General features: G+C 41.4%; 4 protein-coding genes across 5 annotated transcripts; 2 read left to right on the plus strand and 2 right to left on the minus strand.

The window, feature by feature from the left end:
* Positions 1–819: 819 nt before the first annotated feature.
* Positions 820–5,256, plus strand: LOC118334545 (proteoglycan 4-like). The gene is made up of 7 exons (XM_035670473.1): positions 820–1,155; positions 1,325–1,507; positions 1,631–1,752; positions 1,835–2,000; positions 2,513–2,628; positions 2,701–5,092; positions 5,165–5,256. Exons 1-7 carry the CDS (start codon positions 879–881, stop codon positions 5,206–5,208), a joined length of 3,300 nt encoding a protein of 1,099 aa, XP_035526366.1. The 5' UTR covers positions 820–878; the 3' UTR covers positions 5,209–5,256.
* A 1,493-nt stretch (positions 5,257–6,749) lies between these two features.
* Positions 6,750–9,412, minus strand: LOC118334913 (alpha-2-HS-glycoprotein-like). The gene is made up of 7 exons (XM_035671013.1): positions 9,139–9,412; positions 8,636–8,746; positions 8,396–8,477; positions 8,116–8,270; positions 7,927–8,022; positions 7,655–7,726; positions 6,750–7,527 (listed from the first exon to the last, which is right to left on the minus strand). Exons 1-7 carry the CDS (start codon positions 9,334–9,336, stop codon positions 7,003–7,005), a joined length of 1,239 nt encoding a protein of 412 aa, XP_035526906.1. The 5' UTR covers positions 9,337–9,412; the 3' UTR covers positions 6,750–7,002.
* A 1,153-nt stretch (positions 9,413–10,565) lies between these two features.
* LOC118334942 (ubiquitin-like-specific protease 1) lies at positions 10,566–16,055 on the plus strand. Of its 2 annotated transcripts, none has more exons than XM_035671045.1 (10): positions 10,566–10,747; positions 11,475–12,687; positions 12,794–12,899; positions 13,083–13,230; positions 13,339–13,386; positions 14,407–14,484; positions 14,661–14,798; positions 14,928–15,011; positions 15,186–15,236; positions 15,330–16,055. In XM_035671045.1, the coding sequence occupies exons 2-10, from the start codon at positions 11,832–11,834 to the stop codon at positions 15,444–15,446; spliced, it is 1,626 nt and encodes a 541-aa protein (XP_035526938.1). In that variant the 5' UTR covers positions 10,566–10,747; positions 11,475–11,831; the 3' UTR covers positions 15,447–16,055. The 2 variants fall into 2 exon arrangements, with proteins under 2 accessions (XP_035526938.1, XP_035526939.1); XM_035671046.1 differs by having other exon boundaries at positions 11,478–12,687.
* A 175-nt stretch (positions 16,056–16,230) lies between these two features.
* Positions 16,231–23,889, minus strand: LOC118334546 (protein crumbs homolog 1-like). The gene is made up of 8 exons (XM_035670474.1): positions 23,817–23,889; positions 22,969–23,682; positions 20,671–21,221; positions 20,350–20,515; positions 18,422–19,340; positions 18,265–18,306; positions 18,045–18,167; positions 16,231–17,152 (listed from the first exon to the last, which is right to left on the minus strand). The coding sequence occupies exons 1-8, from the start codon at positions 23,887–23,889 to the stop codon at positions 16,900–16,902; spliced, it is 2,841 nt and encodes a 946-aa protein (XP_035526367.1). The 3' UTR covers positions 16,231–16,899.
* Between the last annotated feature and the right edge of the window lie 2,552 nt (positions 23,890–26,441).

A 26,441-nucleotide genomic window follows, 5' to 3' on the forward strand; every position in this document is an offset into this window, starting at 1 on the left:
GTGTGCCTTTCCAAATCATGTCCAATCAACTGAATTTACCACAAGTGGACTCCAATTAAGCTGCAGAAACATCTCAAGGATGATCAGTGGAAACAGAATGCACCTGAGCTCAATTTTGAGCTTGATCGCAAAGGCTGTGAATACTTATGTACAAGTGATTTCTTCGTTTTTTATTTTTAATAAATTTGCAAAAATCTCAAACAAACTTTTTTTAAGTTGTCATTATGGGGTATTATGTGTAGAATTTTGAGGAAAAAAATTTATTGAATCCATTTTGGAATAAGGCTGTAACATAATGAAATGTGGAAAAAGTGAAGCGCTGTGAATACTTTCCGTATGCACTGTATGACCAAAAAAAGATGTGGACATTATGTCCATCTAGCACCCAATTAGGGCGGAAAAAGACACAATAATATTTTAAGCACCTAGGTTGTTTGCTATGAAAAATGATTGCTAGATATTTTGGACTAAAAGGCATTTCTCTCGGTTGTCTGTGTGGAAAAATATTCTGTACAGGCTCAGGGAGGCCTGAAGAGATAATGGGCTTAAGCAAATTTAAATCACATGACTAAAAGCCTGAAAACCAATATGCTAATAAAGCCAAATAAACATAGCAAGACGGTCAAACAAGTAAAACCTCACTACAAATTGTTCATGTCTTTGAACACATTTCCCCAGTGCTAAAGACTACATGTCAGCCTACGGGGTGTTCAGGGCCACAGATTGACGCCCCGCCCCTAATTTTGGCAAGGATTGGCAACACCTTCTGAAGTCAGGTGTTTTATCAGGCGTAATTAGGACCAAACCTCGCAGCCATTAAAACTGCGCAGTGGACAGTTCAGCATTAGCTCCCTGTGCAGTGCTTTTTCTTTGTTCCAATGGCGTGTAGAGAGAGCAGAGACACTAGGGTTTTATTAGTTGTTGGACTTTTTTTGTTTGCCAGTTCATTTTGCCTTTGTACAAGACTGACAAAGCTTAAAGAACTAGTTGAATTAAGAGGAAACTCGATGCTTAGCCAAGGTCATCATAAAGGGAGTGAACTGCGCCGTGGAAGACTCTTAATTGGGCAGAAGTCTCTGCAAGGTGCTAAACTCAAAGGAACCAAGACCACAAAAAACTTACTGGATGCTGACACAGATTACCAAGCAGATATGGGTATGTAAAGTTGATATTCATATTACAATCCTGCACAACCTACACTACAAAAGTTTATTAATGATGACTTTTAAAACTATTTTTGCCACAGCAAGTCATAAACATATCTTGTACACCTGTTGACCTTTAGGCTTATAAATTAATCTGTGCACCACTGTTTGAACACAAGGTTGGGGGCAGCCCAAGCCAGCTAAAGGATGGGATGATGGCTTTTCAAGGCTAAGGTCAGATGATGCGACAGTGGAGCGACTCCTTAAAATGGAACCAAAGGTTGAATGTACTGCAAACTCCATGAAGCTTCAAGTCCAAGATGCTGCTTCTACCCCTGGATCTCTGTTGTTTGTGGACAGGGGTACATTTTCAGTCTCTCATAGACCAATAATTTATAACTATCATTTACACACAATACTTTAAGTATGTGCAGAGCGGTTTAATGTAAATGTTTTTATTTCCTTTTTCCTGTTGAACTGCTCAGGAAGGCATCTGTCTCCTCTGCCTCTGTCCAAGTTGCCAACAAGCTGTGGTTACACCATCAGATTGACACAGAGAGATTTGGTCTTAGCTGCACCTTATGATGGCTGCTTTGTTGATCTTCAGGTGGGATACAGTATTGCACAATTTTAATACTTTAATACAATCTGCTTTTACACACTTGTAAAATGTTTCTTGCTGTTTTCAGGAGGACAACTACATTCTGCCATTGCGTTGGTTGGGGTTACCAGTGAAGATGTCATGCCCTGTGTTGAGGCAGTCTTCACCCAACCCTCCAATGGTCACCTGCCACGCTGAGGGCATGGTCGTGAAAGTGGAATGGACCATCTCTGTCTCTAAAATTAAAGTAAACTGTACGTTTTTGCTGCTTTTTTTTCAATATTTCATGTTTCAATTTCTGTTTAAGAAACACTGAAAAGATGCTTCACATGTCTGCTTCACTACCCTGTATATTAACTTCCAAACACACGTGCAAGAATTAAGATACAATGGCTGTGTTGATTTAGTGTCAGAGCTCTAGTATTGTCTATTTTTTGCTTACTGCATCATTTGTCACCTGTGCTTATTGGAAAACAAGTGTGCTTATTGGAAAACAAGTGTTTATACAAACCTACTATAAGGTTGCTTTATGAACTGTCAAAACTTTTTTTTTGCGCATCTTTTCTACTCAATCTTTATTAATGAAACTTTAATTCTGATGCATGTGACACTGTAAAAACACAATTTCACTATTTTCTAAACAAGTGAGTGCACTAAACTTGAATTTGGATTATTGGGAGAATTTGTGCAGTGATAAAATGGTCTGATAAGACCTGTGACTTGTATTTTTAGAAGTGTGCCTGGCAGTAATGCATTCTTCTTACAGTGAATGGTACCTGGGAGCCACTGATGAAAGCCTCACCCAGATGTGGCTTCAGTGTAGTTGTACATCCCGAAGGTGTGGTTGTTTCTGTTCGCTATACACCCTGTCTGGAGAAAAAGGTACAATACAAATTTCTTGAATTACAAAAACTTCGCTTTTAAGTATAATAATGGCGTAATTTTGTGTTCCAGGATGGGATGTACACCCTGGAGCTGGCTGGAGATGGAGAAACTAAAGTTTCCTGTCCCTTCCTGTCACCAGCTCAACCTCAACCCATAAAAAGCCCAAAAATCCCAGTTTCTGAGGACCCACTGGGACAAATATACCAGCAACCACAGCCAGAAGTCCCTCAAGGCCAAGTATATCAGCCTTTCTACCCTCAGACAGACAGTCAACCAGCAACACAGCCCACGGCTGTCCCAAAGCCCCCACAACCTGAAGCCCCCCAGGGTCAAATATATCAGCCCTTTTACCCAAACCCTTTCTACCCTCACCCTTTCTACCCTCAGCTAGTGCCTAAACCTCAACCAGCAACAAAGCCTCCACAACCACAGCAACCTGAAGCCCCTCAAGGCCAAGTATATCAGCCTTTCTACCCTCAGCCAGAAAGTCAACCAGTAACAAAGCCCACGGCTGTCCCAAAGCCCCCACAACCTGAAGCCCCCCGGGGTCAAGTATATCAGCCCTTCTACCCTCACCCTTTCTACCCTCAGCCAGTGCCTGAACCTCAACCAGCAACAAAGCCTCCACAACCACAGCAACCTGAAGCCCCTCAACGCCAAGTATATCAGTCTTTCTTCCCCAACCTCTATTACTCCCAGCCAGAGCCTGAAAAACTGCCAGCTGCGAAACTACCTGCTGTTCCAAAGCCCCCAGCCAGGGAAATGCCTATTGGACATGTACAAAAACCTTCTTACCCTAAACCATTCAAGATACCAGGTGCTGGAACAAATGGTCAGACAGCTCCCACTGAAAAGCCAGCCCAAAGTGAACAGCCTCCAGCTGTCAAACCACAAGAGGGCCAGGTGCCTTCCCCTTTTAAACCATACTACCAGCCCCAGCAGCCCCAGCAGCCCCAGCAGCCCGTCACATTGCCCCCTGCTACCTCCATGCAGCAACCACAGCAGGTTATCACTCCAGATCCTGGTCAAAACACCATGGAATCTGCCAAGCCACAACCTAGTAAAAGTGATATGGTCCCAAAAAACCCTCTGCTAGGCTCTGCACATATGCCACCTGTGTACTGCCCTCAGTCTTGTCCATCTGGATTTTCTAATTGCTGTCCACAAATTGCATTTCATCAGCATCTCCATCATATTGTTCCTGCTGGACCTGGCAGTAAAGATACCCCTCCTATCTACGCAGGACTGCCATTCCTCCCTTCAGTGGCATATTCTGGGTTTGGTAGTGGCTTTGGTTCTGCTCCCTTTCCTCAAGAGCCAACTGAAGCAGTGACTACTCAGGCACCCACAACTTCTACCTCTGCAGCTATTTTGCCTCAGTCCCTTCCATCTGGAAATGAAAAGCGGCCATATCTTCAGCCACTAGATGGCAACCCTGGTGCACTACCTAGAAGTAATCCCAGCAAGCCCACAAATCCTATACAAACAATTTACCCTTATTTTGTACCCAATTCGTTATATCCTAACTGGCCATATCAACTACAAAGTCAAGAGCTGCAAAATTTACCATACATTGCGTCCCCACCTCACTACGGTGTGCCCTCTACACCTCAGGGTCAAGGTAACAAACCAGTAAATCCAATGGTGCAATTTGAGCCGTATAACATGCAGCCCCTACAGCAGCAGAACAGCAAACCATCGGCTGAGGCCAGGTCTTTCCTCAAGCAGTTTCTACCCTTGCCCCCTTCAGAAAAGGGGCAAAATACACCTACAGCCAAGGAACTGCCTCCATCTAACCAAAAAGCCATTGACTATAAAGGGCAAACGCATCCTAAAGTCCAAAGTGATCTCGATCATCATCTGGTCCCTTACTACATGCTTCAAGATGCTGAGGCAACTACTTATAACAAGTCAACAGTCCTTAACAACTCCACACAAACACGGCCATTTGTGAGTGACTCAAAGAAATCAACCAGCCATGAACAGGGTTATGTGCTGCTACAGCATGGCCCACCAGGTAGGGAGCCCAACAGTTTCCATCAGTCTCCATTGCCTGTCAGAGACCTGGTTTATGATGCAAATTTCCTGGCACAAAGCTTTGCAAGGCATCACAGTAAACTCCCAAATCCTCAAAATTTCAGGCCCCCACAGCAAAAAACCCAACACCCCAAATGGCTTTCGAAAGGAATGGCCAATCCCATACCTGGTAATGTCAACTACATGCCGAGGCTGGGTGAGGAATCAGAAAATTTGCCAGTGCTTTTCTCTGCTTCAGATGGTTCTCATTTTGTGCCCCTGCCCCAGGACCCTACTTTCAATGGAGCACATTTAAGGCCTAAATTCTCTAATTCATTCAAAGACCTCTGGAAGCCCATGACTCCTCTAGGCTCCGGAATTCCACCTCATGTTCCTGGAAAAGCATTTCAAGGATGGCGCTCTGCAGCTGACCACGAAGGAAATGGTATGCTGTTAATATGATTTTGGGAAAAATTCTTAGCCCAGACTTTTGAACTAATACATGTATTTCTTGCAGGTCTGAACCAACCAATTCAGAAAGAAGGTGGAAATCGGAAGTGAAAATGAGTAGCCTTCAATTTGAATAAACAATTAAAACTAACTAGCTGAGCTTGTGTCTCTTTATTTTTTTGTGTGTGAGGGTTACATTTTGTAAGTGGGTTGGGGAAACAAATTTGCTAAGTGGGCTTAAGAGTAGAAACCCTTATCTATTGTGGCATGGGTGGTCAAGGACAACTCTTATTTATTTTTTTTGGAGTGGTTTCAAAATTGACAGATGGCAGGGTACTTGTTAGAATTGTATCCGGTGTTGGGGAATCAAATGGTGCATTGCCCCTGTTGAACTTATTTTGTCTTACCATGAACTGGCACTTCCTGAAAATGCACCTATTAATGTAAATACATTTACTAGAATTCACCATTCATCAACAGTGGTCTCAAAGTACAACCCTAAAATCTTTCTGCAAATCGGAAATGTTCATGTTCTACATGGCAATTCTAGTGCTAGTTTGCTTTTAATATGAATTTTACTTGGCTCACCAGACCAAATCACAAGTTTAACTCTTGGTGTCATTTTGAACTCTGATTGTAATCTTTGAAGCCCATATTAAAATGACCAAGACTGCATTCTGCATCAACCAACAAGAGCCCTCTGATGGTATTTTAACTTTTCATAAAGTAGCCCACAAAACAAGGGGAAAGTGCTCTTAGCAACTATGGTCCAAGACACTGGAACACCCTGCCCAGTTACATTAGATATGCCTGCTCTCCTGCCTTTAAAAAAAAATAAAAATAAACTGAAGACCTATATATTTTTAAAAAATCTTTACCTATTGTTGGTTCTTTTCCATATTCTTTGTATTTTTATTTTTTGCATTTTGTTTTTAGTGTCATATCTGTCTTTTTATTGGATCTTTTATTTTACTTTCATGAATTTATTCTTTATTTTTTATCTTTTTGTTTTATTTTTTAATGCCACACAGTATCTTTTATTCATGTATTGTGTTTTTAATGGCATACTGTAAAGGTGTACAGGTGTTATACAAATACAATATTTATAGAGTTTGGTAAAAAACAACAAAAAAAGCAACAACATATTGAGCATATTTAGAATTTTATAAATCTTGCATTTGCATATTAGATTAGTGACTACCTGATTATTTAAATGTACATGAAAATCCATGTAGCATAACCTGTGAACTGCCTGACCTTTGGCTATTAAAATATTTAATGTATTATCTAATTTGAGTAAAGTCATATTTGAAATGTCGAACTACCTTGAACACAGGAAAGACAAAATTTAAGGAAATGTCAACAGGTTCACAGGGATGTCATTGGCATGAGTCAACACAATCAGCAAACATCACTGTTTTGCAATCACCCTTAAAGACTTGGCATGAATGATTAAATGCATTTTGGTACCAGTGTGTTTATTCAAAGCTCTGTATAGAGAGGTTATCAGTGTGTCCTCATTAAATCTGTAAAAGGTCTTATGTAAGGTAGGTAAGGTTCACCGACTGCTGTTATGAAATATTATTCAATAAATTGTTTCAGTAAATTTTTAAAGCATGCCTTTAAAACCCAAAAAGTAAGAACAGAAAAGCTTTGACTTTGAGATTTATTCAGCAGCATCAAGTGTACATCATTATCATCCATTTTACATTTTAAACAGTTGTTTTTCAATGCATAATGCTCTTGTGTGATTTGGCAGTTTCAAATAACGGATTATTCCTTCTTTTTGGGGAAACCATTGGTGTCACATCTGCCTATCACAAGACATGTTCATTTATCTTTAATTAATCTAGTGCCAGTGTAAGTGAAGGAAGCAAGTATATAGAGTCTGTGGGACCTGAACACTTAGAAGAATCTGACCCTTCCTGGGCACACTGGCACAAGAGGAACAGGGTCTATTGCAGGGATGTTAGCCACTGCAAGGGCAGGAGCAGCAGGTACATCTCTCTTGAAAATAATATGAAAGACCTCCTTACTGGATGAAGCATCTGAGGCTGATGTACTGTCATCAGCTGGAGCAGTATCTGCAGCAGCTGGAGCAGTATCTGTAGCAGCTAGAGCAGTATCTGCAGCAGCAGGATCTGCAGCAGCTGGAGCAGTATCCGTAGCAGCTAGAGCAGTATCTGCAGCAACAGGATCTGCAGCAGCAGGATCTGCAGCAGCATCAACCACTGCAGGGGCTACAGGCACAATTTCAGCTGACTCTGCTGATTCTGCAGACAGAAGGCCGCTTAGCTCAGGGTCATGTTTAGTAGTCAGTTTGTGGTGTTTCAGACCATGCTTGGGTGACAGGCTGCCTGTATGTACATGGACCAGTGGTGGCAATGCAGGAGCTGCAGCTACAGTGCTGTTGGCATCTACAATAGGCACCTGAAAAAGCGGATGCATCAACAGAGGCTTAGGAAAAAACAGCTGTATAAATGTTGCATAATAAAGTTTGTGACTTATTTTTGGCCATCAACATTTATATGGATATGGATAAAATACACTATTTTACCAGAGTGGAAAACATCTTGCAGTCCACTGAGTGCTTAGCATTGAAACCACTGGCAGTACAAATACCACGTGCCTGGTAGAAGAAAAGAAATAGATATATTCAATTTTGTTGTTCTGTTTTTTAAGTGACCAGATTTATCATTTTCCTATCTTCTATGATTATCTCACAAGCAGGGCTAAACAAGTGTTATAATAACTTATTCCAGTCTCAAATTGAGAGAACAACTACTCTGTTTAAAAGAAATGGAAAGTTACATTGCTTCATGTACTTACAGCCATGGCATCATTCAGGGGCACACAGGCATCATCAGTGCAATTAGCCTCAACTACAACATATTCTGCAAGATAGGTTCGTCCACCAGCCTCAAACTGAAACAAAGTATTGAGATGTACTGATGTAATGACAGAGACAAATTTAAACATGCAGGTGCATTGAACTGGGTGGACTATTCTTGGGCCCACCTGTGTTAGCATTCTTCCAACCTCCAGAAGAGTGTAGGTTACGTTCACAGTCATGTTGTTGAAGGTTGCCAGAGAGGCCTGGACAAAGTCCAGTGCTGAGGTGTCATTTAGGGGAAGAAGGATTGGACAGCCGATGCACAGGTCCTCCGATGATTCTATATGTCATCAAAAAAAGACACATGCATGGTTTTTGTGTGTAGCGTGACACTTGTGTGGCATGTTCTGAATGTATGTGGGTGTCTGTGTTTATATTGCTAAGCGTATGATCTGAAGGTTTTACCCTCGGTTTTACACTTGAATGCTGTGACAGTCAGAGCTCCGCCAACCTTTTTCAGCACCACGTCACAGTCCCCTTCTACTGCCTAATTGGGGACAGAGAATTGGTCCAAATACTAAATCAGTCACTCTGAACAGTTTCCATTCTAATTGTTTATAGCCTAAAATGATCATCTTTACATTTTGTTGAATTCCTGTAGCTCAAGTATAAGAGCTTCTGTGTGCTAATGGTATACAGTCTCACCGTCAGTACTTTGGGTCGGACTTTGCAGTTGGCAACCGGTGTGGGGTCCAACACATGACAGTCTGTCTCCAGCAGGTCAACTTCCAGGACATATATGTTGTCTCCATCAGGCTAAGGAGAGGTAAAATGAAACATTATCTAGTAGTTTTTTTCCTACAGCATCAGACAATTATTTGACAGGATTCTGCAATGTGAGGATTGATCACTACATTCAAAGAAGCCCCTAGAGGGATTTATTCATATTTGCCTGGATGAACATGCATATGTAGTTTCGAATGACACAGAAAAATAGAGCATGTTGATTTTCAATCTTTTCTGACATATGTATGTGCAATTGCTTTCTTGCAGAGGCAAGTGCATTATATCTTAATTAGGGTGCTGAGATAAAATAAAACAATGGAAAGAAAGAAAGAAAGAAAAAAGAAAAAAAGAAAGCTGAAAATCAGGGGTAACTATATGTATAAATGTCTGTTCTTGTAACTACACCTGCTGACCTACAGTACCTTAGTAATGATCTTGATGTCGTCGATCCTGTTTAGTGCATACTTGTAGCCATGGACGTGCTGGCCATTGAGGTAATCCTGAGCCACCAGAGCAGCCTCCTCTGCCTCAGGGGAGTCGCACTGAGGCCGCAGCACACTGATCTGAGCCCATACACCCGCCAGTAGTACAAGAACCACAGTGATACCCAGGAGATTCATTTTTGTTAGAGATGCACACAAAGGTTTCAGAGCAGTTGAGTGGATACGGATAAGTTGGAGAGGCAGAGCTCATGCAGCCTGGGGTGTATATATCTTGTACTTCAAACAGGAAAACAGAGCCAAGTTAAATACCATGATTATCCTGCCTGACTCCTGCGTCACATGTGGGTTGTACTCTGTTTTAGGATCGGTGCCAAAACAAATTTGAGATGACAAAGTCTGGTTTAGGATGAGCAGTCTCTAGTTTAAATCAGTGAGGGTTCACTGTGTTTTATGGTGAGCCATCTAAAAACATCTCCACTGTCTGGGATTTTCATATATCTGTGCCCTGATCTGTCTTGAATTAGATATTATACAAAGAGCTTAATGTTCAAACATCCATATTGTGTAAGCAGCTGTTTCTCTCCGCAGAGGTCAGCTACAGCTGCAGGGCCCCACTGCCAGCAGGGATTCAGTGACTTACTCAATGACACTTCAGCAAGGAGGACATTTGTCAACAGGGGGGACATAGTTGAGGGACAGGGACACTCGCTGCTACCGCCCACATATTTGCTCTGTTTATTGAACCATCTGCACAATAGACCACTCCAGGTCAGGACTAGACTAAAAACAGAGACACTGATGAGATGATTACTAGTACAAAAACAGATGTCAGCAATAAAAAGCACTGACAAACTTAATCTACGTTATTCCCACTTTTATTGTTTTTGTCTTCATCTTTCGGTTTACACACACTTTGAGATGACAATGTTTTCAGTCTGTCTAGTATTCATTTATATACGAAGTTTCACCCCACTACAGAAGGGTGAAGTATCAAGACACCTGAAGTGGACGTTTAACACTGATTTCATTGACGGCATCCCCACACATTCTGGTTCTATTCTATAGTACTGTATTTCAAAATGTTAATAATAAGAAAATTGCTTCAAAACATAAACATGACAGTTGTTATATATCAATACAGGCTGTTTCTCTGCTTCCACATCAAGTTTTGAGAGCTGTCAGACTTAAAAAAAAAAGAAAAATATAATAGAAAAACAAACAAATTAGAAACGTGAATAATGATAATAAAAAAAAACATAATTTAACTGGGCTGACATCGTTAAAGAATGCAACCAAACGAACCTAACAAATAGCTTTCTACAGCATGTGTCTGGACGCTCTGCTGCCATTGGAGACCCAACAAACACACAGAGAAATCTGATTGGTCGGCGCGAGGAGTGACGCGATCCACACGCGACTCTCAATGTGGACTGATTGTATACATGATGCTAAATGCGCTGCAGCTTCAGAGGGTCACACCGGGAAACACCGCGTCTTAAACCAAGAAGTACACAGTTGTCCAGGAGGCAGAGCTTCATCAGACCATGGCTGGTCCCGCACACACTCACTGAGGCAGCGGGCAGAGGCGGTAAGGCTCGGTGGCTGAGCTAGCATCACTAATGTGTCAGTGCACCTAGCTCTGTTAGCTCATTTAGCTAGGGCTCTCTGCCTGGAAACACGTGTCGAGAAGAAGTCGTGCCAAACATTGAGCCATGTGTGCTCTCAAAGGCCGGACGAAATGAAACAGGAATGCTCGTTCAGTTCCCTGTGTGGTGCACATGCTCGCACATAGTCAGGTCTTAAACTGCTGTGCAAAACTGATCACTTTGGAAAATGCATCGATTGTCAACAGAGCTGACAGATTTTAGATTCCACTCAAAGTTCTGTGGCAGTAGTTCTGTGACTCGACCCAGTTATATTATTGGCAGCAGTGTTCAATCAAATCAGTCACTTATATAATACAACAATATAAAACAATACTCCGTTTCAAGTCTAAGACATGCATTTAAACCCCTACATAAAAACGAGCTCAGCAAACTGTACTTAAGAGTATCAAAAGTAACAGTACTGCTGTCTTCCCTGATGGTTATTACTCATGTAAGCATCATTTTAATGATGCAGCTGATAAAAAGGGAGCTGGTTCTGTAATATACTCGTGTTGGGTAGCTACTGCTGTCAAATAAATGTAGTGCAGTTAAAAAAACACTGTATTTCTTGCTGAAAAGTGGAGTATAACTATGAAGTAGAAATTGTAACAGTAAGATGAAAATGTGTCGCAGCTCTTCATATAATAACACTTCCATTCTGTATTGCAGCAGATGTTCGGACTGTGCATTACTCTCCCGAGGAAGCCACCAGAAGCGGAAACCAATAGCCCTGCCGCTGAGTAAGCTATGAAAATCCTGGCAAGGTGTGGCCGAGCCTGCAGATACATCAGCGTTTCACACCCTTATTTACCTTTCAACTTAAAGTCTAAACTGGCTGGTAGCGGCTGAAGTATCAATCGGAAAGTTCAGCCTGAAACAGTCACCGGAGACGGTGGACTATGGCCCTGAACGTGTGTATCATCCCTATCATAAAGAAGACAAAGTAAAATCCAGATGCAGCACTGTTGTATATGAGCTTCCTGACTCACCTGCCCCTTCAGCAGCTGAAAGGATACCCACAGCTACATGCTCCCATGTGACCCGCCATTCCTAACTCCAGTCAATCTCTCCCAGATGCACCGAACGCAGAGCCACCAGCGCAAAGCAAAATACCTCAGGAGAAAAAAGGGATTAATGTCTTCAGTCAAGGGAGTTTCCCATCTCTCCCGGCGAGCCAAGAGACGCTTGTATTGTAAATTACAACTCTGGATGTGGAGGAAGCGGAGAGAGAAATGCCGTTTCGGGATATTTAGAGCAAAGAGACGAGCGTGTGGGACGAGCCCTGGCTCCGGCCTCGGTGTAAAGACACAGCCACAGAAAAATAAAAGCAAAGTTCCAACATACAACACAAGCAACCCGGAAAATTCACAAGTCAGAACATCAGCTCTGGTGCCACCTCTTGGATGTGATACTGGAGGTTCAGAGGACGCGCTCAGAGGGCAGAATGGCCTGCCGAAGCTGTGCGAATCTGTCAATCTGTCCAAAACATTCACTGCTCCCAGTTCCTCGCAGAACCTGGTTACGGACACAAATGTTTCTGCTAGTAACACCACCGTGCCAACAGTGATGCTGCCGTCTCAAACAACAGAAACTTTGGTCCAGCATAGTGAAATTATGGACCCTTTAAAACTTTCTCACACTGTCCAACCCCGGTTGAGTGCAGACAGTGATGCATGTGGGTTAACTACACATGTTAAAGACCCAAGGACAGTGGTACTAGCTCAACGGCTTGAGGCTGACGGCCCATCAGGACTATTCACCGCTGTCAGTGCAGATCAGGACCAGGCTGCAAACAGAGACACTGATGAGAGCGTCACCAGTAAAAATACGGCGTCTTCACACACTGACGCCAGCCTTAAAATACTGACAAAGGACATCCATGGTAGAATTTTTTTTCACTTTTTATAATGTTCTTCCATTCTGTTTGGTTTACATATGTGTTTCACAGCTGTTCAGTGTTTGTTGACAGTGTTTCTCTGTTTCTCTAGAATTTCTCGATGACTTCTACAAACTGTATGGAAGTTTCATCCCACTACACAAGAGCGACGTGTTGAGACATCTGAGGAAGAGGTTTAATGTTGATTTCACTGACAGGTAAATCGAAATCAGTCCGTCCTAAATCACTTTGAATCATATGTTTCTCTCTGTTTGCAAGATTAAAGCCTGTCGACTCAACAGCCGTACTGTTTAGGTCCAATCTATGTGTGAGCGTTCAGAGTGGTATCTGTGGTGGTTTTATTCCTGGACCAATTGTGTTGTATTTTCTTACCTGTGCAGGAAAAACATCATCTTCACCGAAGTTACTAAATACAGAACTGTGGTCATTCAGAACTCTGTTCCCTCCTTCCGGGTGGTCTACAAGAAACACACACTGACACTTGATGACTTGTCTACACTGGCAGATCAGAACTGGCTCAACGACCAGGTTAGCATCTAACACACCAAGAATTTCAATGATTTTTGAGTGGAAAGATGCAAAAACATGTATGTCATGCTGATTGTAACTGGTATACATGTTCTGTTTCTGCTTAAGGTCATGAACATGTATGGAGAATTGATTATGGAATCTGCCCTTCACAAGGTAATCTTAAAGGCTATGTAACAAACTCTTAAGATTCTTCTGGAGTGGCCTGTTTTTTTTTTTTTTTTTATACCTACCAGGGTTATTAAAGTATTGCCAGTAATCAAAGGGACCGTTTTGGAGCATTTGGTAGATATGTATGTTTGCTCTCGACAAAAGTTAGATGAGAAGACGGACACCACTTATCAAATACATACAGTAGCTGCATATATCGGCCAGTTAGCTTAGCTTAGCATAAAGCAGGAAAACAAATAGCCTGGCTCTGTCAGAAGGTAACAATATCCTGCAAAAGCTCACTAATTAACAGGTTATATACATATACAGTAAGTGGGACTACTTGGTCAGATGTAGTGACTTCCTAGAGACTTGTCATTACCATGAAGTTGCTAGGCAACCAGTGGTTGTAAGTTTGGTTTGGTCTTTTCTTCAAATGTCAAATTTTTCCTTTAGTTAATCACAAAACTTGCCTTTAATCTTGATCACAATTGTAGAATTGTCCTATTTCTTCATCTCTGAAGTGAAAAACAAAAACAAGTTTGAGATATGTGTACGTTCTTCCCAAGTTCGGGTGAAAAATCAACACTGGAGGCTTATTAACTCCTGTTTAGTTTGTAACAAAATCAACTACTAAAATTGGTTGCACCATGATTACTTCCTGCCTAACCTAACTAGTTTGGACATAAAGTCAGTACTAAGACAAGTGGCCAGTCAGTGATTGGAGATCCATTGTCATGGTTACCCTTTCTATTAGTTTTTTCTGCACATTAGCACATCACAATAAGCTAGATTGACATATATCAACAAATTAAGCCTCCAGGTTAATACTATATTGCAAAATGGCTGCAATTAATGAAAAGTTGCTGCTGTACTATCTGTGAAATGTTATAATTTACCCTACCCGAGGGCCATGTGTAACTATTTAGCTGTTGCTTAGAGTTATGTTGTATCGTCTGTTTCTTTTTTTAAAGCTTACACAATGCGTGCTTACCCATGTCTTTTTTGTCTCCTTTTGTCTCTTAGGTCCATTTTCTCAACAGCTTCTTCCACAGGCAGCTCATGACTAAAGGATATGATGGTGTTAAAAGATGGACAAAGCAGGTTAGATCTAAGATGGAAGTGGTGTGATCGTGTATCAGCGTTTGTAATATTGATTACTGTTGTCATGTGTAGATTTGGAAAAAATTAAAGAATGTTGAAATTATTATGAGACAAGACTGACATAAGAAATGAAGAGAAACAGACTGAGTGGCTTTAACCCTGTCTTTCTTGCACAGGTGGATTTGTTCTCTAAGAGTTTGCTTTTGGTGCCCATTCACCTGGAGGTTCACTGGTGTCTGGTGACAGCTGACATTGTCAAAAAGAAGATCTGCCTTTACGACTCTCAAGGGAACGCACTCCAGAAGGTTGCAAGGGTAACAGCAGATTTCATGTGTTGTTGTTTTTTTTGTTACTCGAATGCACATTTGAGTTGCTTTTCCTGGAGATGTTCAAGTTCTTATCTGTAAAATAGATTTTCTTCTTTATGCTTGCCTTTATAATAGAACATCCTGAAATACTTGATGACAGAAGCGAAGGAGAAGAAGCAAACAGCATTTGAAAGTGGTTGGGCCGTGTCATTCGATGAGGTGTGTTCTCTTAATGTTATCGCCTGTAATGATAGACTAGAGAAACTGCTGTCACAAAGCAACAAAACAAGATCTGTAAAAGGCCATTTCAGGGCTAAAAGCGTCACTTGCTGGAGTTTCACCTGATACACTTACTGATGTGATGTCCTGTCTCCCCCTGCTGTCCTTTTACAGAAAATCCCACAACAGACCAATGAAAATGACTGTGGAGTTTTTGTCCTGGAGGTACCAACATGTTTTTCAAGCCTAATACACATGACTTCAATCAATATCATGTTGGATTGTTTTCTAATAACTGTATTTTGTTTTCTTTTATAGTATTCTAGATGCCTTGCCCTAGGAGAACCTCTGCAGTTTTCACAGAAGGACATACCAAAGATACGCAAGCGGATCTACAAAGAGCTCTGTGACTGTAAGCTCTATGAACAGGGCTGACTAGTATCTTAAAGTTGTGTGTATGTATTGCCGATAACGTGTGCTGCTTCTGATTAGGGTAGGTAAACAGCAGTCCACAATTGTCTCTGTGTAGGGCTTCATTAGCAACTCTGTAAAAGCCTTGCAACTCTGTGGCTGACCCCAGTAGGAGAGTTATATCAGGTGCACTGTTCATACTACATCATAACCCTTGTATGATTACTGTATTTATATGATCAATATTTAAATAGGCATGCTATTTAAGAAGACGTTAGACCTGGACTTGGAGTCTACGGCGCACCAACAGAGCCTTACTGAATGGACTGCCTGTTGAAATGGATCTGATGTGTCACGGTCCACGTCTGTGTTTAGGTGTTACTTATTTTCTGTTCAAATATTTGAACACCTTATTTGCACATTTTACAAGTCTAATTTAGCATCATTTGACATTGGTTTGCGTCATAGTTTACCTGTTAGCACCAGATGACCTAATAGAAGCTATGTGTATTTTGTTTGTGAAGAAAATGAAGTTGTGTGAACTGGAATCGGTCTCCAAGTTATTATTTTTGTTTGTTGCATAATAGAAGTATGTATATACAGTTTTAAATAAAAGCAAACAGTTTGCAAATATTTCACAAAGTTTATTTTCTGTTTTCATCGTACAGACCAGGTACTGTATGCACTGCATGCAGAATAGCCTTTATCAATTTATATTAGGTACATATTTGTAAATACACAACTTCCTAGCTCTAGACAGGTATTTTATTAATATCCAGAGAAGTGGAACATTTAAGGCACAGTACAAACTAATGTGTGGTTTTCAGTATGAGAACCAGATAAATGCATTAATATACTGTAATAAATATGGTGTAATATTCATTACCAAACAAATCTGTTCGCAACAGAAACATTTCTATTAATGACCTTGTCAGTACGCTAAAAACAATAAAATACAGATTCACACACTGTATATTTATTGCAACTGTTCCCTGTCTCTTCTGGTCTGCTGAACTTACTCCTTTGTAGAGAGCTGAGATTAGAAAAACATTTATGGATATAACTTCATAAAAAGAAATTAAGTGGTCAATCTAACATAACTAAAGGACTGGGAATGGGTTCTGGATCATGGCTTGGTTCACTTTGTTTTTGCAATGGGGATCCGGTTACTAGACAGCAAATTTAATGTTAATCCAGTTTTACAGGTTACAGAAGAGCTTCCCTTATCCACTGAGACCATGTGGATTTGCTCATAATGTCTATGTGGACATGTATCTGCCCACAAGACATAACAAATATAAATTACAGATCCTTTCGGTAAAAAACACCACAGACCAGCTGATGTGCTGTGTGCAGGTTAATGATAAGAGATTGCCTCAATTTTAGGCACTATATCTGCTACATTAGTTGTACTCCAGTGTGACGCTCTATCTAGACCAAGTTCAGTCCAGTTTGAACATAATAGACCACGAGGGGCCTAATCATTGATGTGAAATACCCACTCAATTTCAGGCTCATCGTCTAAGCGTATGACAAGGTAGGACACCAGTTGGAAGAGGTTCTGCCACAGGCCCAAGAAGAGGTACAAGTAGAAGTCGCTGACGTCCATTTGGCAGTGTATCCCTGAGTAATTCATATCACACACACACTCAAAACTGTTCACGTAGTTGATACAGAAGCCTCCGTTCATACATGGGTCCGAGGCACATTCATCCACATCCTTCTCACACCTTGAAGAAAACAGAAAAACAATAGAACATAAATGATCAATTAATTATATCATATAAATTATAAAATAAATTATAGAACAAAAACAAGAAAAAGCACCATGTAAGACATAACTAGAAGTTAGTTGGCACCGAACTGCCCCAGATAAACTGACAGAGCACATGTGTAGGACCCATTGACAGTAGGTAGGACCCTGAGCTTTTATCTGCCTGTTAAGCCGCAGTGGTGGTGGACCATTCTAATAGTTGTGAATGGAAAAAAAGGTTGTGGTATTGTACTGTACATGTATGTTTAATAAAGTGTTGACATTTTACACAAAATCTAAATGGAAAACATAAAGTTACAGTAATAGATTTTGTTGGCCACTTGGGGGCAGCGCAAACAATGGTGGTAACATATTATCGCCATATGGCAAATGTATTAGCAGACAGTGGCTTATTTGCACATCTTACAGAGTCGTGCTTCTGGCCACCCGATCAATGTAAGCCCTTTTAAAACCTCTGTCTTTGGTCACTATGTTGCCCTGCTAGTTGCTAAATTGTCCTGTCTGCAGTTTTATGCTGAGTGGGTAGTGTTCAGTGGCCGTTCAATCTAATGTTAATATAAAAATATTGACTTTACCAGCTTTAAGCACAGACCCAGGGGCTTTGTCAACCTTTTCTGGCATGTGTGACCCTGATTTTAATATTCTCAAGTGTAGAGGTGTTAACAAATCAATTTAATGCCAATTAATTTGATGTAAAAATCAGACATGTCAATATATCCTTCTTAAAAATCTGAGTGACCCTGTCTGCATATCGAGTGACCCCATTAGGTGCCTACCCCCAGGGTTGAGAAACCTTGGGGTCACAACCTAAGGGCAAAGAAGATTAAATATCATTATGCATGTCCTACCACTGTCCTGTGAAACCAGGCAGGCAGTAACAGGTGTTTTCTGCTTCAGAGCAGTTCCCTCCATTAAAGCAGCTGTAGTTCCTTCTTGTACCCATGCATGTCGATACAGGCAACTGAGGAAGCCTAAAGAGACAAACAACAAGAAATGTCAATGCCCTCCTATTTTGCACTATTTATTTAGTTTGTTTAAAATGTGTTTATTTTACGTGACAGCACTTACGGATTGGTCTCAATGTACCATGGGATTTCAGGAATTTTCTCACTGTAAGAGACCAGTTTGTAGGTCAGTAGAGCTCAGAACTTACTAACCTATTTTAGGTGTATGCTACTGTAGGTTTGATGTCACAGAGATAATAATAAACTGTGGAAGAACTCACTCGCAATATTGGCCTGTCAGATTCTGAGGGCAGAGGCATGCGTAGCTCTCGAAACCTTTGAGGCATGTGGCACCGTTGCCGCAATTGCTGTTTTCACACATATCAACTTCCACCTCACACTGTTCACCAGTGAAACCCAGCTCACACATACACTTGAATCCCTGTGGTAAGTTGGTGCAGTTGCCGTATATGCAGGGGCTGGAAATACAGGTGTCTGCTGACTCTTGACACAATGGCCCTGTCCACTCGGAGGAGCATGTGCAGTGATGCAGGTCAAACTGGTCTTCACACACACCCTCGTTCTTACAAGGGTTGGGTGCACACACACTGGCTCCCCAGCAGCCGTATTGTGGGGCAGCATCGCTGTTTATCCTCACAAACTGCTCCTCCTGGGGTCTGGGGAGGTTCAGCTCTGTGTCATAGTGGAAAGGGAGAAGAAGGCCTCCAATCTCTACCGGGCCTAGACAGCCAGACAGCTTCACTTCTGAGTCCAGGGTCTGTCCCCCCAGAAAGATGTCTGCTCCCTCCCTAAGAAACTCCAGATCCCCCGCAGCTGTTTTGGACATGCTTAGCTCATCCTTGGCTCCATTCTCAGCCATAATCCACCTGGAGATCGGGAGTGTCTGGTTCTCCATGCTGAGGTCCACAGTGTGCCACTCTCCATCACTGACTGGACCCTGGCTTTGAACTGTCACCTTTGGGGCATCCTTGTCAGCCCCAGTAAGGAGCTCCATGACCAAATGAGAGTCCATGAGGGAGACAGTGAGGTAGTCTGAGTCCTTTTGCGCATGAAGTAAAGTGGCAGCGGATTGTCTTGTACGGAAGCTAAGGGAGACACTGCTGAGGCTGCGCTTAATCTTCCCATTGCTCCCGTAGTGCAAAATGCTGCTTTCAACCCGGAATGTCACATTAGACAAACCTGGAAGAGAGAAATGGAAAAGACTTGATAAACTGAAATGAAATGTCACTAATTACTGTAGTTTTCAATTCTGATTGGTGCATAGTAGAATGTTACACCACATTTTTCATACTTTTTTCAACTGAGCCCTAGCCACTATAAGCCAGCAAGCACAGAAAAAAACATAAATACAGAAATGTAAAATGACCAAAACTGCTCCAGCTTTGGCTAAACACTGTATGTTCCAGTAGGTATGAAGCTAATTAAAAACTTCTGTTTAATATTTTTGTGTTTTTTTGTCTGCATATTGTCATCTGCTGGGTCATTGGCAGCGATGTGACATCAAGGAATCCACAAAAAAATGCTGAAAAAGCCTTCCAAACCAGGTCAGTAATAACACAACGAGAAAAGCAGTAGAGGAGAAAAGAGGTAGATGAACGCAGAAAAGTGAGCAAAAAGAACAAACACAGGCACTTGATGGCATGAAAAACACATTTCATGCCAAAAAAGGCTTGGACTGGCAGCTAGTCTGGATCAGCAGTTCCCCTCCTTTTCTCTTTGTAAACATGTGACATCTTCAGGAAGACTGGTCATCATAAACTTCCACAGGCATGTGGCGGTAGACTTAATCTGACCAGGGATTAGCACGTCTTAGAGGAATCCTGTGTAGGATCCCTGCCTCAACCCTGTTCCCTTCTGTAATCAGCCACACTGTAATTAATCAGCGCCTGTACCAGTGAGTGCCCTGAAGGGACGGCACGCTGCAGACAGTCCCTTCAGTAGATACAAACCAAGATCAGAAATGGGCTAGTATAATATAAGGCTTACACATTTACTATGACTCCTTCTTAGCAGTGTTTTCAGTGTGTCAGGAATAGCAATAGCAACGTAACATAGCACAGAGCCTATTCCTTGCCTATTCTTAGGGAGTCTTCTCTGAAACTTTTTGTTATCCCACGGTCAAGTATTTTTAAGACAATGTTCTTTCTAAGACAGAATAGTGCAACAGCAGGTTATCAACTCAACTCACACTCAAAGCCCTGAGAGCGGGGTTGACAAACAGCAGTGGCGGGGCAGGGAGAGAGCTCACACCATTTCACCTCCTCACAGCGCTGCCCTGCTGTGTTGGGGGGGCAGTTACAGATGAAATCGTCCCACATGGAGTAACACACTCCTCCGTTGAGACAGGGGTTGACCTAATGACGAGAAAATAGCCCAAATCAATCAAGCCTATAGCCAACTGTCAGTTAGAACGTTGTCCTCAGTCATTATTAGTGCAGATAAGGAATGAAAATGTGTCACAACTCATTAAAGACAGTATCATAAACATGACAGCACTGATATAACTCACAGCACAGGCATTGTCACTGCTGCATCCTTGTGCAACGTTGATGAGTTGCTCCAGGCTGTAAGATTCCACTGGAGTTGTAATGGGATAAAACTGCAGCCGTTTGCTGTTAATCCTCAGATCCTGGACACATCCCTTAAAGTAGCCACCAAACGAGGCAGTGGCCCTTGAGTCTGGTAGCCCCCCAACAAAAACCTGATCTCCAGGATTGGCCTGGATGGGCCTAATGTGCATAGAGCCCTGGTTCTGGGCTGACTGGAACAAGATGGCTTCCATTGCTTCCAGCTTCAGAGTCACCAGATGGAAATGGCTGTCACTAACCTCACTCCGACCAACAAGAGTCTCAAAGTTGTTGACCTGAACTTTGACCCTGCCCTCTTCCAGCCACATGCGGAGGTACTGGCTGGTGCTGTTGGCCAGGATCAGGAGCAGGCCGCTTGACTGTCTGGTGCGAATGAACATGGATATAGTCACAGGATCACCTGGGTCATCGTCTAACGAGAAGGAAGCATAACTCTCCAGGTCTTTGTTTCCAAACCTTGCGGTGATGTAATCTGCATGGGTAGAAAGAAAGAAAGAGAAAAGCCCTGAAAATCAAACTTACATAGAACCTGATGAAAGGTACATCTTAAAGGAGTAGTATGACAGTTCAGTAAATACCCTTATTTGGTTTCTTGCTGAGAGTTAGAATTACAGTTGGCTGCTGGTTAGTTAGCTTAGCTTAAAGACTGGACACAGGGGGTAACAGCTAGCCAAGCTCTGTTTGAAGATAGCTCACTAATTAATAGGTATATCTCATTTGTTTAAAAAGTAAACACTCTTAATGCTGAGCTAAGCTAATTAGCTACTAGCTGTAGCTATTTAACGGACATATATGTGAGTGATACTGTATTGATGTTCTCATCTATCTCTCCACCAGAATGTGAATAAGCATATTTCCCAAAATGTCAAACAGTTCCATTAAAGGTCCGGTGTGTAGAATTTTAGTGGCATCTAGTGTTGTGAAGATCCTGCTTAGGATACCAACCAACCAATGAAAATGCCTCTGCGTGAGTCCACAAGACTCCCTGATTTGTCAAGTGAAAGCGTTCCAGGTGAGCTACTGAAACCCACGTTTTTTTAATCCTCGGCCCAGGTGTTGCTGATTGCTTCCTAATTGCATAACTGTGCTATTTCTACTAGGACTGTAAGCTTCTTTAAAGTCTACTGACTAACTTTATCATCCTGTAGGGCAGCTCTCTTTATGGCTAACCATTAAGATTTCTGCAGTGACACTTCACCTCTGCCTGTTTTTACAGCATATAATTCTGTCTAAAGTGTCATTTAAAAGATGCAATTAAAAGTTAAAGTAAACACATTTGTAGATATAATGTACAGTAAATCATTCTTGTTTATAGAAATATAATCCATCCTATAAAACATATTATGCCAGAGAGAGCTACTCTATTAAAGCAAAATGTCAGTCAAACACATTACAAGTCAGTTTCATGATGCTCAGGTAACTCTCATTTGTCATAGCCCCACTATGTATTTTATAAATGAAGCAACATGTCTGATAACTCCTCCAAGTGAATATAAGAAAATTAAAGGACCATTGTGTATATACCTGTACCATTTCTGCCAATAGATTCCTCTAAATGTTACATACTGGCCCTTTAAGCTCTTATTTTGAAACTTAAAAGACTAGTGTGTAAGATTTAATGGCATCTTGCAGTGAAGATGCGGATTGTAACAAACTAAATACTGCTTGCCTGTGCAAGTGCAAAGGAGAAACTACAGTGGCTGCGAAACTGTCCTGGGCAACTATAGAAACAAGGTGGATCAACATGGCGGCCTCCATGGAGGAAGATCTCTGTAGATAAAAACGGCTCATTCTACAGTAACCAAACACAGCGATTCTTATTTAATGTGATTACACACTAATGAACTAACAAACCAATGAATATTATATATTACATTTCTGCCTAATTGTTACACACCAGACCTTTGCTTTAAGAACCAGTGTGTAGGATTTAGCTGTGAGATTGCAGATTGCAAACAACCAAATACCCCCCCTCACCCCTGCCACCCCTCCAAGCTTGTAGGAGAACCCGATGGCTGCTGCTTCGACGTTAAACCGTAAAAGGCCCTATCTAGAATTAGTGTTTGGTTTGTCAGTTCTGGGCTCTGGTCCTTTAAGTGGTTGTGGTTAATAGGAACTGAACCCCTGCACCGGTTGGCTTAATTCTGAGACATGTAATCTTGTTTCAATAAATTTGAAATGGCACGTAGGGGTAATTACAGTGTGTGTATACGTCTTACCCTCTTCACAGTTGCTTCCCTCATGCGGCCTGTGGCACTCACACATGTAGCTCCTCCAGCCCTGACTCACACAGCGGCCTCGGTTCTGACACGGGCTGTCATCACACTTGTCTTTGTCGCTGCATCCTGCAGTGATGTTTGCCTGGGCGTCTGAACCTTCTGGCACTATAACAGGCAACACCAGATGTGAGTCCACAAACACATCTCTGAAGCAGCCCAGAAAAGCAGGCTGGTGGTCTGCTTCATCCTCTGCTCTGCCCAAACCCCAGTTACCCCCGACCGCTCCTATGAAGAGGCTCTGACGAACTGTTCCTGGCTCGGGGAGAGCAGAGGCTTGTTCGAGCAGCTGGACTTCAGTGCTGGAGTCTCTGGAGCAGCTTCCTTCAGTGCAGTGCAGCCTGATGAGGCTGACCACGCCACCCAGTGACGCTTCCACCGTGTGCCACCTGTTGTTGGACAAGTACTCTGGCAGCTCCTGAACCAGCGTGCTGGAGCCTTGACCTCTTAGGCTACGGAGGCAGAGATGCCCGTCCTTCAGCTCAATCCTGAGGAGAAGGTCGTCCACTCTGCGCTGCAAGAGGGTGCCGACTGGTCTTGCTGACCTAAAGCTGAATGTCACATTAAGAGGAGCCTCTGGATCTAAAAGCTGAGTCTCGATGTACATGTAGCCTCGGGACTCAAATGAGAAGACGGTGGGGGTCTGGCATTTAGGGCCTGTGAAGCCAGCAAGGCAGATGCATGTATAAGTGTGCTGGTCATTGACAAGTAAGGGAGAGCATATTCCCCCATTCTCGCACTGGTTATCATCACAGCCTGAAAGTGCAGTTGTGCAGGTCTCTCCCCCATACAGGCGCCCGTTCTGGCTTTGTTGGGGGCAATGGCATCTGAAACCTTCATTGTGGCTTTCACATACACCACCATTTTGGCATGGCTGCTGTTGACATCCACTGACGTCCTCGTCAGAGAAAGTGCCTGGAGAGACAAATACAATCCAATAGTGCTCCTTAAAACAATCAAACATTGTACTGTAGCACATGTTCAGCAAACAAATGTGTGTGTAAGAGTCAATTCATTTTATTTAACACTTGTTGGACGCCTCAGCCAAACAGTATTTCCAAATATGATGTTTATCAAGTAAGTTGACAATCACAACAAATATGGCAGTTGTTAACGTGTTAAAACAGCACATCTACAGCTATACTCGCTAAAAGATATGATAAACATTTGCAAACAATATTGACCTCTGATTACAACATACATACTCTATCCAAACATTACCTGCATAAAGCAACCATAACATCCACACATGCACGCTGAATCTCAACATTGTCCTTAACAAGTCCTCCAAATCAGGCTACTAGATGTTTGGCAATATCTTCATCTTAGGTCAAAGACAGGTAGAGAATGCGTGTGTGTGCAGCTCCATCTTCGGCTCCTCAGTGCATGCTTGAGTTCACTGAAATGCTTGGCGCGCTGCAAGCCAGATAGGCGGGATTAAGCTAATGCACTTACAATGTCTTACAAATTAAATGTGTTGGCGAAGGGAGGGGTTCATCCAGGTGACTAATTTGAGCAACTCCAAACATTTTCTCTAAACAGAACTCTGATGTGCACTTATATAAGTGACAACTGAGGTCCACCTGTTGAAACCAAATAGATTTTGGAACAGATGGTGAACCTCATCTGAGCAGGGACACAAACTGAAATTCAGTCTCTCTTTATTAAAACTTCATTCTTCTGTAAATGGGAATATTCTCACAATTCAACTGATGCACACACTGAAACATGGACCTAAGTGAAATTGTGCACATGCACGCACACATGTACTACAGAGTACAGCAGTCGGCTGGACCAGGCCCAGGATTTGAAAGAACTAAACTTAGTGGTTCTAATCTAGGAAGTAACTCTCTCAACATGACTGACGTCATCATCAGAGCTAAACCAACTATAAATAAGGTTTATCATTAGTTTATCATTAGAGCATTTGTGTATTTTAACAAATATAACTGTGTCTATTTGCACACATATTTAAATTGACTGATAGACCAGTGATGCAATAAAAAACACACTGATATTGATAGGGCAGTTCAAAATATGTGGTGAGAGGTTTTATTGATCTTCAGAAGGGCCTGTTTAATATGCTTGTATTTGTTTTTGAAAAGACTCTTTTTATACCTACATCAAGTATATTTTTAATGTGATTATTTATAATTTGTAAAAAAAAAAATATTTTCAGTATTCTATTCTAGTTTTACTTTGTGCTCAGGTTTCACCTGTAAATAAGGTCTCAATCTCAATTTGACATCCTGACAGAAAGAAAAAAAGAATAAGAATAAGTAAGATATTTTCATTCACAAGTAAAAGTAGAAATACCACAATTTACAACTTAAAATCCTGCATTCAAATTCTTATTTATAAGTAGAATTAGTTTGGTACTATCAACAAAATGTTCTTTAAGTTTAAAAGTAAAAGTACCCAAAATGGGCTCTGTTACATTACTATTTTAGTAATAACATGCAGTATTTTAATGTTGTAACTGGCTGCACCTACTCATTCTATAAATTGTTGGGTGGTTTAATTTACTGTATACAAACACATTATATTTGATATGGTTATTATAGGTTTATTTTATTTTTTTTATTTAAAGACTTTATTATTATTAGTTACATAGTTTATTTTAAAACGTGTAACTTTAGCTGTTAGACATATGTAATGGATTAAAAAGTACAGTATTTTCCTCTGACTTCTATTCATAACTTATACATGTCCATAGTCAGGAAGCCATCACACCCGGGACACAACCTGTTCCAACTTCTGCCCTCTGGTAGGCGCTACAGAGCTCTGTATGCCAAAACAACAGTTTGTTTCCACAGGCCAATAAACCTCCAAATTATAAATGATATATTTACAGTTTTATACACAATGCTTTAACACCCATCTATAAATCCTGCATGCTGCAGACACTGTAGCCTATATAACAATTCATATACAGTATATATACAGTATATATAAAATAATCCAAAGCTTTAGCCCTTAAGTACTTATTCCTTTGCACTACCCCTTTTTTCAATCTAGAGAATATATAGCTACCCTCTGAACATATAATGATGTATGTTTGTGGCCTTATTTATTTATTTATTTATATAGCTGTGTGTCTATTTCTGTCTTTCCTGCAAATTGTTCTGTGCAATATTGAGACCAACTTAAAACCAGTGTTAAATTACATACATGGACAGTGACACCTCCACAAATTCTGATATGTAGTGGAGTAATAGTATCAAATAAAAAAAAGTAGTCTACCTCAGAATAATTCGCTTCCCTCCACTGTAGGAGTAACGCTTCCAGACTACATTACCCATAATACCCTCCTCTCCTGAACACTCGCGTGAACCTGACGCTCAACAACGTCTTCCTCGTTTAATTCGTGTTTGACTTTGAATGCATTACATACAGAATTAACTAACAGTACTTGT

This window comes from Morone saxatilis, unplaced genomic scaffold, assembly GCF_004916995.1.
Source record: "Morone saxatilis isolate NCDOM2014 unplaced genomic scaffold, NCSU_SB_2.0 Contig23, whole genome shotgun sequence".
Lineage (NCBI taxonomy): Eukaryota > Metazoa > Chordata > Actinopteri > Moronidae > Morone > Morone saxatilis.

Coding starts and splice junctions, on each gene's coding strand:
- LOC118334545 (XM_035670473.1), top strand. CDS start 879: ATGGCGTGTAGAGAGAGCAGAGACACTAGGGTTTTATTAGTTGTTGGA. Junction 1,156..1,324: donor AGATTACCAAGCAGATATGG/GTATGTAAAGTT, acceptor TTTGAACACAAG/GTTGGGGGCAGCCCAAGCCA. Junction 5,093..5,164: donor AGCTGACCACGAAGGAAATG/GTATGCTGTTAA, acceptor TATTTCTTGCAG/GTCTGAACCAACCAATTCAG.
- LOC118334546 (XM_035670474.1), bottom strand. CDS start 23,889: ATGGTGGTGTATGTGAAAGCCACAATGAAGGTTTCAGATGCCATTGCC. Junction 23,683..23,816: donor CAAAGCCAGAACGGGCGCCT/GTATGGGGGAGA, acceptor CTGGCTTCACAG/GCCCTAAATGCCAGACCCCC. Junction 20,516..20,670: donor GCAGTGACAATGCCTGTGCT/GTGAGTTATATC, acceptor TCTCGTCATTAG/GTCAACCCCTGTCTCAACGG.
- LOC118334942 (XM_035671045.1), top strand. CDS start 11,832: ATGCTCCCATGTGACCCGCCATTCCTAACTCCAGTCAATCTCTCCCAG. Junction 15,012..15,185: donor GGGCCGTGTCATTCGATGAG/GTGTGTTCTCTT, acceptor GTCCTTTTACAG/AAAATCCCACAACAGACCAA. Junction 15,237..15,329: donor GTGGAGTTTTTGTCCTGGAG/GTACCAACATGT, acceptor TTTCTTTTATAG/TATTCTAGATGCCTTGCCCT.
- LOC118334913 (XM_035671013.1), bottom strand. CDS start 9,336: ATGAATCTCCTGGGTATCACTGTGGTTCTTGTACTACTGGCGGGTGTA. Junction 8,271..8,395: donor ATTCAAGTGTAAAACCGAGG/GTAAAACCTTCA, acceptor GATGACATATAG/AATCATCGGAGGACCTGTGC. Junction 7,528..7,654: donor GCAAGATGTTTTCCACTCTG/GTAAAATAGTGT, acceptor CCGCTTTTTCAG/GTGCCTATTGTAGATGCCAA.